The sequence below is a fragment of the Indicator indicator genome, chromosome 1 (genome assembly GCF_027791375.1).
Source record: "Indicator indicator isolate 239-I01 chromosome 1, UM_Iind_1.1, whole genome shotgun sequence".
Taxonomy (NCBI): domain Eukaryota; kingdom Metazoa; phylum Chordata; class Aves; order Piciformes; family Indicatoridae; genus Indicator; species Indicator indicator.
This window is the reverse complement of record NC_072010.1, coordinates 166,950-183,993: the sequence shown is the minus strand read 5'-3', so window position 1 is coordinate 183,993 and position 17,044 is coordinate 166,950. Positions and strand designations below refer to the sequence as shown.

Genomic DNA, 17,044 nt, shown 5'->3' with positions numbered 1-17,044 from the left:
GGATCAGCTCTGCTGGAACTTGTGCAGTGTGCACGACGCTGGGTCCTTGACAGGGCACATCCAGCTCTGTGATGGAGAGAAACCTTCAGCAAACCAGGAAAGGATGGATGAAACAATGTCTGCAGCAAGACCTGGCCCCCTCAGCAGCCAAGGGAGCCTTGAGAATCATAGAACCATGGAATGGGTTGGGTTGGATTGAATTAGAAGGGACATCAAAGCTCATCCAGTTCCAACCCCCTGTCATGGGCAGGGACAGCTCCCACCAGCCCAGGCTGCTCAAGGCCTCATCCAGCCTGGCCCTGAACACCTCCAGAGAGGAGGCATCCACAGCCTCCCTGGGCAACCTGTTCCAGTGTCTCCTCACCTTCACTGTTAAGAATTTCTTCCTCCTCTCCAGTCTCAATCTCCCCTCTTCCAGCTTCAATCCATTCCCCCTCATCCTGTCGCTCCCAGCCCTTGTCAGAAGTCCCTTCCCAGCTCTCCTGGAGCCCCCTTCAGGTACTGGAAAGCTGCTCTAAGGTCTCCCTGGAGCCTTCTCCCCAAAGAAGGAAGAGTTTCCTTTTAGTTTTCAGCCCCATACAGAAAAAGGATGGTTTGAATTTCTGCAGCTGAATGGAAAATCAGCAGAGCACTTTTGCTTCTCTTGCTAAGTGTCACCAAAAGGCAGGTTGGGACTGGGTGAACCTGGCTGTGAAACCATCCATTAGTCAAAGACTGAGCTTGAAGCACATCCCAGTTGGACAGAAGATTCACATTTTGAAGAGGGGAAGGGTGCTCAGCTGCCAGAAGAAGCTGCTCAGAGCTGCACTCTCTTTGTATCCAGGGACAATCAAGAGCAGGAACCTTTCTCTTTCACTGAAAGAGGAGGGATCTGCTTCCATCCAGCTGGGAGGCAGCAGAAATCTGTAGGCTGTAAAGTGCAGGAGCCTGAATGAGATGATTTAATTGTCCCTTCTGGTCTTAAAATATATCTCTCTGTGCTAGGTGTGGGAGAAGCTCTGCAGTGAGGAGCCAGAGTGTAGGATGGGCACTGGGAGGGGGACCCCTGCATTATGTTTAGTGGTGACTGTGTAACCCCAAACTTGGTCTGGGGCAATGCTCCCTCCTCAGCCACACTTAGTGGGTGGCTGACAGCTCACAGAATCTCAGAATCCCAGCATGGGTGTGGGGTGGGAAAGGACCTCTGGGGCACAGCCAGGCCAAGCCCCCCTGCTCCAGCAGGGCTCCCACAGCAGCTTGCTAAGATCACAACAGCCAGGGGGGGTTGGAAGCTCTCCACACCAGGAGACTCCACAACCTCTCTGGGCAGCCTGCTCCAGGCCTCCAGCACCCTCACCCCAAACAACTTTCTCCTCCTCTCCAGCTGGAACCTCCTGGGTTCCAGTTTGTGCCCTTTGGCCTGTCCCTGGGCACCACTCATCACATGCCAGCCCCAGCCTCTTGCCCCCCACTCTCTAGATATTGATCAGCATTGAGAAGATCCCCTCCCAGTCTTCTCCAGGCTAGGTAAGTCCCCATGAGGAGCAGAGGGTTTAGGGGGGGTGTAGCCTTCCTCCACCAGCACACAACATCTGAGGTCACAGAACAGGTTGTGAACATCACCTGCTCTTAATTACAGTGCCTGTCATGGCCTCCTCCCACAAATGCAGGGCCAGCCAGTTCCCTTCCAGTCACAGCAGCCCCTCCTCTTCCATGGAATTTCCTCCAGGGCTTCAAAGTTCACAAGAGGAGAAGCCCAACTTTCCTGGGATGGGAGTGCCAGCCTCAACCCAGCTCAGATTCCAACTCAGTTCCTCGCTCACAGTCATCAAACAAGCATCACAGCCAGAGTGGCCCTGCCTGGGGCTGTCCAGGTGAAGATCAAAGGGCAGTACAACATCCCTGCCACATGAGCAGTTTTATGGTGTCCTGGGAGTGTCACAAAGCCACAGCTGGGAGTGTGTCCCCTTGCAAAACAGGGAGAGAGCAAAGGTGGTGTAGATGCCCTCTGCTATCTCCACATGCTGAGCAGGTGGGGTGGAAAAGGTGGCACAGAGCCCACAGGAGCTCTTCTGGCAGCCAGACCTTGCCCTCTCCTGTTCCTTCTGTAGCCTCCATGCACCAGATCACAATGAGGATGAACATCTGGGGTGTCAGCTGTGGGGTGGGAAGTCCAGGCACTGAGAAAAGCAGGCTAGGGCCTGGCAGGATGGAGCACAGAGCAGGAATCAAATGCTCAAGCCTGGCCTGCAGCAGAGGAGAATTGCCACGTCAAGGAGTACTGATGAAGTGGAGAGAGAAAATCTATCATGAGCCCTAACAGCTCCAGCCAAAAAGCAATCAGAGCAGCAATCAGTCAGCAGAGCTGGAAATCCTGACTCGAAATCAAAGCTGCCTGCAGCTGCTGCCCAGGACAGCCCTGAGATGAGGGGCTCAGGGAAGTGGGCAGGAGTATCTGCCAGGCAAGAAGGGGGAAATTTGGGTCAGATAGGAGGGAAGGGTGTGAGAAAGAGCCTAGGAGAAATGAAGGTCTGTGTTGGAGACAGCCTGAAGAAGAAGAAGAGGGTGGAAGAGACAGGAGGGAGCAGTTTGCACAGGGTGGATTTTCCCAAGCCAGCTCCAGAGTGAGTGGTTTGGGGAGCACAGGGGCATGCAGCACCCATCTCTTCTCACCCAACCTGCCAGGCAGACCTCCCCTTTGCCCACTTCTTCTCCCACTGGGATACACGTGCTGCAAACCAAGGTGCTCCCCATCAGCCCATCCTTCCTGCAGGCTTCCCACTTGAAAATGCTTCAAGGAAGTGCCTCCAGACAGCAGCTGGGATTGAAGTGCTGGCAGTAAGGCAGGATTCACTCCATCCTCAGAGGGAGCAGCCTGCTGCTGAAAGAAGAGTTTGGTTTTCCTTCCCCCCACAAGCCAAAAGCACAATGGCCACAGGGCCTGAATACCTCCTGTCACACTGCTTCACTTTCAAGGCTAGTGGCAGCCTGCCAACGTGAACAGCCTCTGTTGACTACAGGGTAAGGTCCAGGCCTGGCGCTGCAACCACTAAAAAAAGTCCTTTGTAGTGCTGGTGCCAGCTGGCAGGGCCAAACCAGGAAGGTTTAGTCTGAAATCCTTTGGCCCTGCTTCAGGCCTGCACACCCAGGCCAGCCTTGGGCACCTCACACCCCCCAGGCCCTGCCTCCAGGCTGGAGCAGGGGCTCCCACTGTGTCCCTGGCCTGAGATCCCACAGCCGGCAGGGACAACGTGCGCCAGCTGAGGGCTCCTGAACGCAGATCCCCTCCCTCGCCTTGCAGCCTGCTCCCCCCTCAGCGCCTCGCTCCATCTCCTCTCCCCCCTCAGAGAGCTCTCTGTAACATGGCGGCCGGCAGGCAGGGGCGCATATACCACACTCAAGATGGCTGCGGCGCCACGCTGGGTGCCAGCCTAGCCGGGCCACACTCAACATGGCCGTGGCGCCACGCTGGGTGCCAGCCTAGCCGGGCCACACTCAACATGGCCGTGGCGCCACGCTGGGTGCCAGCCTAGCCGGGCCACGCTCAAGATGGCCACGGCGCCACGCTGGGTGCCAGCCTAGCCGGGCCACACTCAACATGGCCGCGGCCGGAATCCAATCAGCGTGCGAGAGGCGACAGGGGGGGCGGGCCGCGACTAGCAGGTAACCGGCGCGGTGCCGGGCGCGGGGCTGTCTGCGCTGTGCCGCCATGCCTGTACGGCTGCTAGGGGGTGTGTGAGGGGGCGGCGGGGACAAATTATCCTCCGTTACCGTCCCCTCAGGCCCTGCCCACCCTTTCCTTAGGAAGCCTGGCGCCCTGCCAGTCCCAAAATGGTCGCTTCTGCCTTCCCTGGGAGGTGCCGGTGGGCGGAACGTAGGGGCGGGAGCTGCGGGCGGCGGGGGCCCGAGTGGGGCACGCACCGAGGCGCGGTGCCGGGGGGGACGCTTTGAGCGCCGGACGGAGCTCCGTTCCGAGGCGCCAGGATGAGCGCGGCCCTGCCGAAGGTACCGGCGGGCGGTGAGGGAGTACCGGGGAGGAGGGACACAGAGCACAGGCCCGGCCTTAGGGATGGGAAGGGGAGGGACAGGCCTGGTGCGGGGTCGGGCCCAGTCCTGCTACCGGCGAGTCTGGAGGGGACCGGCCAGGTGCGACCTCGGGGTTAGGTTGGTGCCCCGAGGTGTCTTGAGGGAGTCTCTTGTGGGGACACAGGCCTGATGCTGATTTAGTGCCCTGGGTCATCATCTGTGGTGTGCCCGGGGGTGTTGAGAGGAGTGTGGCCAGCAGCAGGCCGAGGGAGGTTCTGCTGCCCCTCTGGCCACAGCTGCAGTGCTGGCTCCAGGTCTGGGCTGCCCAGCCCCAGAGAGACTGAGAAGTGCTGGAGAGAGGCCAGGGCAGGCTGGGGAGATGCTGAGGGGCCTGGAGCAGCTCTGGGAGCAGCAAAGGCTGAGAGCCCTGGGGCTGAGAGCCTGCAGAAGAGCAGCCCCAGAGGGGAGCTGAGCAATGCTCAGCAAGAGCTCAAGGGGCTGTGGGGGGCAAGAGCCTGGGGCTGGCATCTGCTGAGTGCTGCCCAGGGACAGCCCAAGGGGCACAAAGTGGAAGGCAGGAGGTGGCAGCTGGAGAGGAGGAGAAAGTTGTTTGTTGTGAGGGTGCTGGAGGCCTGGAGCAGGCTGCCCAGAGAGGTTGTGGAGTCTCCTTGTGTGGAGAGCTTCCAACCCCCCCTGGGCACTGTGCTCCTGGGGAGGCTGCTGTGGGGGCCCTGCTGGAGCAGGGGGCTTGGACTGGGGGAGCTCCAGAGGTCCCTTCCAATTTCTACCATGCTGGGATTCTGTAACTCAGGAGCAGGGACCCCTTACCCCTCCACAGGCACCCAGGGATCCCCCCAGTGACACAGGGTCCCTTACAGCCCTGTCACTGCCCTCAGGGACTGGCATTCTGAGGGTCTCAGGTGACTGACTGGGGGCTGCAGTGATCTCAGGAGGGTTCCTGGTACATTCTGAGGGTCTCAGGTGTGGTTTTATGGGTGGATTTTGGGAATTGTCAGTGAGAGCTCCCTGAGCATCCTCTGTGGTGGCTCCTTGCAGGTGCTGTGCTTGAGGAAAGAAGTGTTGCTGAAGCAGGTGCTGGCACTCAGCAGGTGAGTGGCCTTGAAACCAAACCCGGTAAAACCCAGCCTGAGGCATTGAAACCACTCATGGCAGCATCAGAAGACACACATGACCCCCAAAAAGTACTTTTTTCTTTTTTTTTTTTGACAATGGGAAAATCTTTTCATTGTGGAGGGAAGACTTTAGGTGGTGCCTGGGAGTTCAAAGGGCTGTAGGATGTGGGGAGGAGAAAGCCTTTGGGCTGAGGCTTTGTGTTTGCACAAATGGGTGGAATCAGAGCTTTTAATCATTTCTCTTCTTCCCTGCAGGGCAGCAACACCCAGAGGAAGCCCTTTATGTGCTGCAGGTGAGGCCAATGCAAGTCTAAAAGGTCATTTATCCCCCCAAAATCTCCCACATGGGAGTGGTTGTGCCTCCTTTTGACTGTTTTTAGCCTGTTTTGGACTGGTTAGATAATCTCAGCAGCTGCTTCTCCACTTCCAGACCTTTTTGTTTCCTTCTCTTTCCTTCTCTTTCCCTGTTCTTGGCTAAGCAGCTGGTGCCAGTCATGCTCTTGGCTCCACTGCTGACTCTGCTGCTGCTGCCCAGGGTCTGCCTGGCATCCCTGTCAGCTCCTGGGGGAGTTCCCTGGCACCATGGAAAGTAGAATTGGCATTTGAGGTGGAGGCCAAATGGAACTGAATGGCTTCATATCCTGTTCTGAGCTTTATTTATTGATGGGAGGATCATTGAAGGTTCCTATTTTATCCTAGGGAAGGAAAATTAAAAAGTGAAAGCTGCTCCCATTTGTGATTTGGCTTCCTCACACCTGAGGAGTTGAGCAGGATTGGATTTCAAATGAAATGAGCCTCAGGTCCATTGCTGCTGTCACTTAAAGACATTTCATAGAATCAGAGAATGGTTTGGGCTGGAAGGGACCTCCAAAGCTCATCCAGTCCAACCCCCTCTGCACTCAGCAGGGACATCCCCAACTAGATCAGGTTGCCCACAGCCCTCTCCAGCCTCACCTTCAATAGCTCCAGGGATGGGACCTCAACCACCTCCCTGGGCAACCTGTGCCAGTGTTCCACCACCCTCCTGGGGCAGAACTTCTTCCTCACATCCAATCTAAATCTGCTCTGCTCTCCTTTGAAGCCATTGCCTCTCCTCCTGTCCCTGCAGGCCTTTGCAAACAGTCTCTCTGCAGCCTTCTTGGAGCCTCCTTCAGGTCCTGGCAGGCTGCTCTGAGGTCTCCCTGGAGCCTTCTCTTCTCCAGGCTGAACACCCCCAGCTCCCTCAGCCTGGCCTCAGAGCAGAGCTGCTTTCTCTCCCCTCCTCCCCCAGTCTGGATTGACAGTGAGGATTGTTCCAGCCCAGGGGCAGATCCCTGCCCTTGCTCTTGTTGAACCTCAGGAGGTTCCCCTGGGATCACCTCTGCAGCCTGTCCAGCTCCCTCTGGATGCCATCCTGTCCCTCTGGGGTATCCACAGCACCACTCAGCTTGGTGCCAGCTGCACACTGCTGGTGGTGCATCCAATCTCACTATGGCATTGATACAAATATTAAGCAGCAGAGGTCCCAGCACAGAGCCCTGAGGGACACCACTTGGCCCTGCTCTCCACCTGCACTTCATCAATGTCCTCACCCTCCACTGCTGCTGACAGGATTGGCTTTGGGGACACTCTGGGATGCTTTTCTTTTCCTGTTTGCCCAAGGATTCACCTGGGAACTGAGTCCCTTTTAATCCCTTTCCATCACAGACTTGCTGTGTGGGGCTGAGATCAGCCAAAGCCTTTCCCTACCTTTTATCTTCACCCCCCTTCCCTCCCCCCACAAAAAGAACCTGAGGACAAATTCTTGCCCCCAGTGTGGATTTTGGGTTCTCAAAGCACTTTTGGGGTTTGCTTTTTCCTGTCTGTTAGGAGCTGGCTGCCACTCAGCTAACCCCAGATCTGCTCTGCTTTGCTTTTCTTAAAGGTGATGCACTCCTGAGCTGCCACAGACACTACAGATCCAATCCCACTCATGGCATTGGGAGGTTTAAATATCTGCTGCCAAAGCAGGTAGGCATCCAAACTCTCCTGCTGGGCCTTGCTTTCATCTAACCCAACCCTTCCCAGTCTGATTGAAGTGTTGGGATTACTAATTCCATGTCTGATCAATCATCTCAAGAGTTCACTGCTGCTTCCTTACTGCTGGCTCCCATGAAGCATCCACTCCCAACACTCCCCAACTGCTTCAGCTGCTGCATTCTTGGTTTTCAGGGAATCACAGAATGGCTCAGGTTGGAAGGGACCTCAGAGCTCATCTCCTCCAACCTCCCCCACAGTGCCCAGGGACACCTCTCAGCCAGACTCAGCTGCTCAAGGCCTCACCCAGCCTGGGACAGCTTAGAACTGAACCAATTCCTTTACATCAGATATGTTCTGTTTGTGTTCCAAACATGAGGAGCTAAATAGGATTTGGAATATTGACTTGGGGGGTGGGAAAAGAGTTGTTTTGTCTGCCTTAGTAATCTCATCTCTTACCCAAATGCAGCTCAGTGCATCAGGAATTAAAAATGCTGATCTGGGCAGCAAAGAGGACATGAAATGAAATCCAAATAAATGGGGGTTTGTTGGGTTTTTGTTTCTTCACCTGTGTGAACTACTTAATGGCTCAGGAAATGTGTGAGGGGTATGGACCTGTTGTGCTTGGGGAATTAACCAGCTGAGAGGTCATTTTGAGGTGCAAATGGATTTGTGTTGGTCATCAACCAACCAATGAAATCACAGAATGGCTCAGGGTGGAAGGGAGCTCAGAGCTCAGCTCCCCCAACCTCCACCCCATGCCCAGGGACACCTCTCAGCCAGACTCAGCTGCTCAAGGCCTCATCCAGCCTGGCCCTGAGCACCCCCAGGCAGGAGGCAGCCACAGCCTCCCTGGGCAGCCTGTGCCAGACTCTCACCTCCCTCCTGCTGCAGAACTTCTTCCTCAGCTGCAGTCTAACCCTGCTCTGCCTCAGCTTCAAACCCTTCCCCCTTGGCCTGGCTCTAGACTCCCTTAGCCAAAGTCTCTCTGCAGCCTTCCTGCAGGATCCCTTCAGCTCTTGCAAGGCAGCTCTGAGGTCCCCCTGGAGTCTTCTCTGTGGGCAAGAGTTGAAATCATAGATTCATGGAACTGTTTTGGTTGGAAAAGAGCTTGAAGGTGATGGAGTCCAACCATTATCTAACTCTGGTGCTAAGCCATGGCCCTCAGCACCACAGCTCTGCCTCTTTGAATCACCTCCAGGGGTGGGGATTCAACCACCTCTCTGGGCAGCCTCTTCTAAGGGTTGAAAACCCTTCCAGGGAAGAAGTTTCTTCTGATGTCCAACCTCAACCTCCCCTGGGGCAACTTGAGGCCATCTCCTCTTGTCCTATCCCTTGCTCTGTGGGAGAAGAGACCAACCCCCACCTGGCTCCTTTCAGGGAGCTGTAGAGAGCAATGAGGTCTCCCCTCAGTGTCCTTTGCTCCAGGATAAACAACCCCAGGCTCCTCAGAAGCTCTGCAGAGCCTTCTCCTTCTCCAGACCCCTCTCCAGTTTCCTTCTCTGGCCCTGCCCCAGCCCTCAATGTCCTTCTGGTAGGGAGGGCCCAACCCAATCCTCAGAAAATCACAGAGTGGCTTAGGTTGGAAGGGGCCTTATGGATGATCTACCCCAACCTTCTCCTTGTTCTCCAGCCCCTTCCCCAGCTTTGTTGCCCTTCTCTGGACTCACCCCAGCCCCTCAGTGTCCTCCTTGGAGTGAGCCCAGTGCTGGACTCCACACTTTTCCCCTCTCACCTCTCAAGGCAGCTGCAATTTCTGTTGCATTTCCTTTTAAATGCAGGCTCCAAAGAAGAGGAAAGTCCAGATGAAAGAGATCAACCCTGGGACAGAGCATGAGTATGGAGACCTGAACATCCAGGTGACCTCCCATGACATGTGCCTGCTGGAGAACTTTGCTCGGTACCTCCACAAGCTCTGCAACCGCCTCTGCCTCCGAGTCACTGAGAGGTAGGAGCAGCACAGCCCTGGGGCTGCCACCCCCACAGCCTGTGAGCCTGGGGGTGCTGGAATCACACAATCATGGTGCTGGGAGACCTTTCAGATCATCAAATCCAACCAACAACCCAGCACTGCGGGGGGCCTGGAGCAGCTCTGGGAGCAGCAAAGGCTGAGAGCCCTGGGGCTGAGAGCCTGCAGAAGAGCAGCCCCAGAGGGGAGCTGAGCAATGCTCAGCAAGAGCTCAAGGGGCTGTGGGGGGCAAGAGCCTGGGGCTGGCATCTGCTGAGTGCTGCCCAGGGACAGCCCAAGGGGCACAAAGTGGAAGGCAGGAGGTGGCAGCTGGAGAGGAGGAGAAAGTTGTTTGGGGTGAGGGTGCTGGAGGCCTGGAGCAGGCTGCCCAGAGAGGTTGTGGAGTCTCCTTGTGTGGAGAGCTTCCAACCCCCCCTGGGCACTGTGCTCCTGGGGAGGCTGCTGTGGGGGCCCTGCTGGAGCAGGGGGGGTTGGACTGGGGGAGCTCCAGAGGTCCCTTCTGCCCTCCACCATGCTGGGATTCTGTCCTGAGTCTGAGGAATGCAGTGCAGCTCCTTGGTGCCTGCAGTACACCCAGGTTGCTGCAGTCACCAGGAGGGTTTTGCTGGCAGAAGATCCTGGGAGCTTCTCCCTTATCTCTTCCTAATTAAACTCCCAGCTCTTGGATTTGCAGGATGTGTTCTTTGCATAATTAATTGGCCATGGAAAGTTCATCTCCTTCCATGTTCTCCACTGCTGGAGGTTGATTCATCCCTGCAAAGCTGTCCTGCAGCTGGGTCAGGCCAAACCCAGGCACAAATCCAGGCTGAGTGCAGAGTGGGTTGAGAGCAGCCCTGAAGAAAGAGCCTTGGGGGTGCTGGGTGCTGAGCAGCTCCCCAGGAGCCAGCAGTGCCCTCCTGCAGCCCTCAGGCAGCTGTGTGCTGGGCTGCAGCCAGAGGAGTGTGGGCAGCAGGGCAGCAGAGGGGATTCTGCCCCTTGGCTCTGCTCTGCTCACAGCCCACCTCCAATCCTGCCTCCAGCTCTGCTGTCCCCAGCACAAGAAGGACACAGAGCTGCTGCAGGGAGGCCAGAGGAGGCCACAAAGATGAGCCAAGGGCTGCAGCAGCTCTGCTCTGAGCACAGGCTGAGGGAGCTGGGGGTGTTCAGCCTGCAGAAGAGAAGGCTCCAGGGGGACCTCAGAGCTGCCTTGCAAGAGCTGAAGGGATCCTGCAGGAAGGCTGCAGAGAGACTTTGGCTAAGGGAGTCTAGAGCCAGGCCAAGGGGGAAGGGTTTGAAGCTGAGGCAGAGCAGGGTTAGACTGCAGCTGAGGAAGAAGTTCTGCAGCAGGAGGGAGGTGAGAGTCTGGCACAGGCTGCCCAGGGAGGCTGTGGCTGCCTCCTGCCTGGGGGTGCTCAGGGCCAGGCTGGATGAGGCCTTGAGCAGCTGAGTCTGGCTGAGAGGTGTCCCTGGGCATGGGGTGGAGGTTGGGGGAGATGAGCTCTGAGCTCCCTTCCACCCTGAGCCATTCCCTGAGTCTCTGATTCTGTGATCCTGCCCTGTGCCTTCCTGCAGCTATGCCATGCCCACCAAAACCCATGAGGTGCTGTTCTTGGAAGAGAGGGGCTCCAAAATGCAGCTGGATGCTGTCCTCACTACTCATCAGAGGGTTGTCCAGGTATGAGCTGAGTTGTTTTTTTTTTTCCCCTCCTGTCTTCAGGCTCTCCAAACCCTTGACCACCTTCGACTTCAGTCCCTTGACCACAGGCAGTGTCCTGCTGGCAGAGCTGCAGGGATGGATGATGGGAGGGCACTGGATGGGGTCTAGGTGACCTTTGGAGATCCCTCCCAACCCAGAACATTCTACTTTGACTTCAGGATGGCTTTTAACACTCTGTCCCATGGCATCCTCACAGCCAAGCCCCTCCAGAGCAGGTTGGATGAGTGTGGGGGGGTTGAAGATGGGTTGGGAGCTGGCTGAAGGGCAGAGCTCAGAGGGTTGTGGTTAGAGTAGGGCAGAGTCTTGTTGGAGGCCTCTGGCAGTTCCCCAGGGGATGGTACTGGGTCCAGCCCTGCTCTGAGCTGGGGGAAGGCAGACAGTGGAGCCTCAGCCACTTTGCTGATGGGACCAAACTGGGAGCAGTGGGGACAGCCCTGAGGCTGTGCCACCATCCAGCAGCACCTGGGCAGGCTGCAGAGCTGGGTAGGGAGAACTCCACTGCAATTCCCTAAGGGCAAGGGTGGAGTCCTGCCCCTGGGGAAGAACAACCTCAGGGAGCAGGGCTGGGGCTGAGCAGCTCTGGGACAAAGGACCTGGGGGTCCTGGTGGACACCAAGATGAGGATGAGCCAGCAAGGTGGCCCTGGGGCCAAGAAGGGCATCCTGGGGTGCAGCAAGAGGAGTGTGGCCAGCAGCAGCCCAGGGGAGGTTCTCCTCCATCTCTGCTCTGCCCTGCTGAGCTCACAGCTGGAGTGCTGGGGCCAGTTCTGGGCTCCCCAGCTGCAGAGGGCCAGGCACTGGCTGGAGAGGGCACAGCAAAGATGCTGAGGGGCTTGGAACATCTCTGGGGAGGAGAGGCTGAGAGGATTGGGGCTGTTGAGCCTGCAGAAGAGCAGCCCCAGGGGGAGCTCATCAGTGCTCAGCAGTACTTCAAGGCTGGCTGGCAGCAGGATGGGACCAGGCTCTGGGCAGTGGTGCCCAGGCACAGGGCAAGGGGCAGTGGGCACAGAGTGGGGCAGCAGAAGTTCCTTCTGAACATGAGGAGGAACTTCTTGAGTTTGAGGCTGGCAGAGGCCTGGAGCAGGCTGCCCAGAGAGGTGGTGGAGTCTCCATCTCTGGGGACATCCCAGCCCCACCTGGCTGTGCTCCTGTGTGACCTCCTCTAGGTGACTCTGCTTGGCAGGGGGCTTGGCCTGGATGACCTCCAGGGGTCCCTTCCAGCCTCTGCCCCTCTGGGACTCTGTGAAATTGAAGCACAACGAAGCCTCCTTAGATTTCTTGCTGAAGGTTACTGAGGAGGCAGCAGAGGAGGAGCTCCTGCAGTCTCTGTAGATTTCTTCTCTGTCTGATGCAGATGGCTTGAAACAGGAGGTAGAAGAATCCTCTTTGAGGATGAATCATGAGACAGACTCAAAGCAATTTCCAATACTCTGCAAGTCTCAGGGCCACCTTCATATTCTCCAACTGGTGGTCAATAATTCATTCTCCCAATCAATTTTTCCCTGTTTTGCAACATTTTCCCTCTAAACCTCCCCTGAGTTCCACTTTGAACCTAGAGGTGAAGATTTCCACTGGGAGAGAGCTGAGCTGGGGCTAGCACTGGGCCTTGCAGGGGTCCTGTGGCAGTCTTGCTGTTGGAGTCTCATCTAAATCAAGATCTTCATGTCCCTAAGTCTGAGATATGGACTTGATGGATGAATAAGGAACTGCCTGGAGGGTTGTGATCAACAGCTCAGTGTCCAGGAGGGGACCAGTGACAAGTGGAGCTCCTGAGGGCTCTGTCCTGGCTCCAGTGCTGGCTAACAGCTTTGCCACCAACATGGAGAGTGGCACTGAGGCAACCTCAGCAGGTTTGGGGGTGGCACCAAGCTGTGTGGTGAGCTGGACTCACCTGAGGGCAGGGATGGCAGCCAGAAGGATCTGGACAGGCTCCAGAAGGGAGTCACAGGAACAACTGCATGAGGGGCAACAAGTCCCAGGGCAAGGGCCTGCAGCTGGGTCAGGCCAAGCCCAGGCACAACTCCAGGCTGGGTGCAGAGTGGGGTGAGAGCAGCCCTGAAGAAAGAGCCTTGGGGGTGCTGGGTGCTGAGCAGCTCCCCAGGAGCCAGCAGTGCCCTCCTGCAGCCCTCAGGCAGCTGTGTGCTGGGCTGCAGCCAGAGGAGTGTGGGCAGCAGGGCAGCAGAGGGGATTCTGCCCCTTGGCTCTGCTCTGCTCACAGCCCACCTCCAATCCTGCCTCCAGCTCTGCTGTCCCCAGCACAAGAAGGACACAGAGCTGCTGCAGGGAGGCCAGAGGAGGCCACAAAGCTGAGCCAAGGGCTGCAGCAGCTCTGCTCTGAGCACAGGCTGAGGGAGCTGGGGGTGTTCAGCCTGCAGAAGAGAAGGCTCCAGGGGGACCTCAGAGCTGCCTTGCAAGAGCTGAAGGGATCCTGCAGGAAGGCTGCAGAGAGACTTTGGCTAAGGGAGTCTAGAGCCAGGCCAAGGGGGAAGGGTTTGAAGCTGAGGCAGAGCAGGGTTAGACTGCAGCTGAGGAAGAAGTTCTGCAGCAGGAGGGAGGTGAGAGTCTGGCACAGGCTGCCCAGGGAGGCTGTGGCTGCCTCCTGCCTGGGGGTGCTCAGGGCCAGGCTGGATGAGGCCTTGAGCAGCTGAGTCTGGCTGAGAGGTGTCCCTGGGCATGGGGTGGAGGTTGGGGGAGCTGAGCTCTGAGCTCCCTTCCAACCTCAGCCATTCTGGTTCTGTGTATTTAAGGCTCTGTGCATGCAGAAGGGGCAGGCAGGGATGGGAAGAGCCAAAAGAAGAGCTTCAGGTCATGCTCTGGGTGCAAGGTGTGCACAAAAAGCAGAAGGCTTCTTCTTTGATGAGGCTTCTGCTGACCTGGAGTCTCTCTCTCCATGCCACTTGGGGCCTGGTGTTCTGCTCCTCCAACCACTTCTGGTTTCTCTTGCAGGTCACTGGTTTGAGCTCCACCTTTGCTCCCATATTCTTGGAGGTTATTCAGAGCAGTCAGCCCGAGGGGGTCCACCTCCTGGTGAAAGAGGTGAGTTCCATCCTCTGCCTGGGCAGGCAGGCTGCAGAGGGGGTGAGGGACAGCAACCTGCCCTCCAAGTGCTCTTCTGGAGGGGCCAAGAAGGCCAAAGGCATCCTGGGGAGCATCAGCAAGTGTGAGCTAAGTATTCAAGGGAGGTTCTCCTCCCCTCTGCCCTGCCCTGGGGAGGACACAGCTGGAGTCCTGTGTCCAGGTCTGGGCTGCCCAGCCCCAGAGAGACTGAGAAGTGCTGGAGAGAGGCCAGGGCAGGCTGGGGAGATGCTGAGGGGCCTGGAGCAGCTCTGGGAGCAGCAAAGGCTGAGAGCCCTGGGGCTGAGAGCCTGCAGAAGAGCAGCCCCAGAGGGGAGCTGAGCAATGCTCAGCAAGAGCTCAAGGGGCTGTGGGGGGCAAGAGCCTGAGGCTGGCATCTGCTGAGTGGTGCCCAGGGACAGCCCAAGGGGCACAAAGTGGAAGGCAGACACAGGAGAGAGAGAGAAAGAAGAAAGCTTTGGGATGCAAAGCTCTGGAGGTGGTCTCCTAAGGGCAGGAGAGGCTGCAGTGGCAGGGTTGGGAGATGTTCAGTTGCCTTCTTCAGCACAGTGGCTCTGCTCCTTCTCTTCCCAAAGCACTCAGCCAGCTGAGGAGGAGCCTCCAGGGCTCCTTTCAGAGCAGACCACTCTGCTGCCATCCTTCACTGCTGTCCACAACTTTGCATCCCAAAGCTTCACCCCTAGAAGGGGAGGAGAGGAGGACAAAGCTTTGCCACCAGCTTCCAGGCTGAGCTGAGCACAGGACCATGGCCTGCAGTGACTTTTCACTGGGGCAGAGGACTCTCAGTGTTGGTTTTCCACGCTGGAGGAAGGAGAAGGTTTGAGCTCAGGAGGCTCTCAAGAAGTGCTCCTGACCTGCTTGGTTTTGCTTTTCTCCTTCCCCAGCACACAGAAGCTGACTTCAAGAGCCGCCTGAAGTCTAGACCAGAGCTTGAAGAGCTGCTTGCCCAGATGAAATGAGATGATGAAGGCTCCATCCCTGGCAGAGCCTTCTCCTCCTCCTCCTCCTCCTCCTCCTCTTCCATAGCTGCTGGAGCCTCCAGAAGGTGACTTTGTGAGCACTCTGTGGATAATTTGGGGAGCTGGAAGAAGTTTCCACTCTTGTCTTAATAAAGACAAATCAGTGTTGGGATCTGGCTGGTTTGTGGTGGACTGAAGGAGGTCCCAAGGCTTTGTTCTTTCCCACTTCTTCCCCTTCCTCCTGCCTCTCCCCAGGAGGGTTGGGAATGGGAATGATCCATGAGCAGCTGAGCAACCTCTGCTTGGTACAAAAGAGACCTCAGAGGGCACAGGCAGGAAGCTTGGAGCTGTGGATGCAAAATTTCTCCTGAATTCCTTATTTGCTTTTCAAGCCATGAAAGAAACTCCCCTGGCTCCCTGAATCCTGGCTCCTGACTCCAGCTTGAGGTCTCAGAATGTCTTGGCAGACTTGGCAGAGCTGGAGGATGGTTGGAGTTGGATGATCTTGAAGGTCCTTCCCAACCAAACTGATTCTGATCCTCTTCTTTTTCATGGCTTACTTGCTAGGAGGTGGCACTCAGATCAGCATCCTACCTCGGGAGACTCCCTTTTTTCCCCCATCCCTAATCCTCTTGGTGCTTCCCAGGAGATAAGTCTTTCCCCAGATCCTTTCCACAGGGAAAAAAAGCTTTGGGCCAGTGCAGGGCAGGACGTGGAGTGGAGATCAGAGGATGTTAGGAGTTGAAATCCATGGCAGTGCTGCCTCCTCCAGCCTGGAAGCTGTGAGTGCTCCTGGGCTGGGATAATTTAGGCTGGAAATCCCTATCCAGCCCCCCAACTCTCCCTTCCCAGCTCCTGGTTATCCCTGAAAGCACAAACAGAGACAGCTTTGGCCAGGTCAACAACCACCACCAGATTTAATTTCCCAGCGAGCTAAGGTGTTCCAAAAAAAGCCCCCAAAAAAGAGTCAGAAAGGTGCTGGTGACCCACTCCGGGCAGCGGCAGGGCCCAGGGGGGATTTCAGTCCGGGGCTGGGGAGGGCTGGGCTCGGTTGGGCTCCAGGGGGGGCTCAGCGCCTTCAGTGGCAGAGCCCCGGAGGTGATTGTAGTTCGGGGGCAGGTGAGGGTTGGGCTCGGTTGGGCTCCCGGGGTCACGGCGGCGGCAGAGCCCCAGGGGTGATTTCAGTCCGGGGCTGGGGAGGGCTGGGCTCGGTTGGGCTCCTGGGGGCTCGGCGGTGGCAGAGCCCCAGGGGTGATTTCAGTCCGGGGCTGGGGAGGGCTGGGCTCGGTTGGGCTCCCGGGGTCACGGCGGCGGCAGAGCCCCGGGGGTGATTTCAGTCCGGGGCTGGGGAGGGCTGGGCTCGGTTGGGCTCCTGGGGGCTCGGCGGCTCCGGTGCCCGGCGCTGCCTCCGGGCCATGCATTCGCCGAAGGCTCGCACCTGGGGCTGGCAGTGTCGCCAGTCCTGCCGCTGTGCCATGCAGTCCTGCAGCGCCCGGTGCTGCCCCATGCAGCCCGTCCGGGAGATCAGGGCGTCCAGGGGGTCCTCGCCCTCCTCGTCCTCATCCTCCTTCAACGACGATCGGCTCCTGCCGTGGCCAGGCCTGGCCATCGCTGGACTGGGCTGGAAGGAGCGGGGAGGTGTCCCTGCTTGCGCCCACAGCACCCCTCATGCATCCTCCCATCGGGTGCCCAGCACCTCAGCCCCCACCCATGGGTGTCCAGAATCTCCTGGACCAGTACCTGCCCATGTACCTTCCATGGGTGCTCAGCACCAACCCGTCCAGCACCCTCCATGCTTCTCTCCATGAACGCTCAACATTTTCACCACGCATCTGACCCCCACCCATGGGTGTCCATCCCCTCCGTGGGTGCCCAGCACTCTCCATGCCCCTTACCCTCACCCGTGGGTGCTCAGCACCCTGCCCCATGTACCTTAACTCAATCCAGGGGTGCCCAGCACTCTCTACGCCCCTTACCCTCACCCATGGGTGCTCAGCACCCTGCCCCATGCACCTTAACCCAATCCAGGGGTGCCCAGCACCCTGCCCCATGCACCTTCCCCCCGCCCATGGGTGCCTATCCCCCTCAGTGGATGTCCAGCACCCTCCGTGCTCCTCCTTTGGCTGCTCACCTTACACCTATCCATAGGTGCCCAGCACCATCCCCAACCCGTCCATCCCCTCTAGGGGTGCCCAGCACCTCAACCATCACCT

At 57.6% G+C, this 17,044-nt stretch overlaps 2 protein-coding genes across 2 annotated transcripts; one reads left to right on the top strand and one right to left on the bottom strand.

Moving 5' to 3' along the window:
• The first annotated feature begins 3,930 nt into the window (after positions 1-3,930).
• Positions 3,931-14,997, top strand: MRPL48 (mitochondrial ribosomal protein L48). The gene is made up of 8 exons (XM_054385576.1): positions 3,931-3,984; positions 5,062-5,114; positions 5,394-5,431; positions 7,042-7,127; positions 8,915-9,081; positions 10,654-10,756; positions 13,744-13,833; positions 14,757-14,997. Exons 1-8 carry the CDS (start codon positions 3,964-3,966, stop codon positions 14,829-14,831), a joined length of 633 nt encoding a protein of 210 aa, XP_054241551.1. The 5' UTR covers positions 3,931-3,963; the 3' UTR covers positions 14,832-14,997.
• A 1,167-nt stretch (positions 14,998-16,164) lies between these two features.
• On the bottom strand, positions 16,165-16,440 carry LOC128972000 (cytochrome c oxidase assembly factor 4 homolog, mitochondrial). Its single transcript, XM_054387763.1, has one exon. It carries the CDS (start codon positions 16,438-16,440, stop codon positions 16,165-16,167), a length of 276 nt encoding a protein of 91 aa, XP_054243738.1.
• Positions 16,441-17,044: the final 604 nt, after the last annotated feature.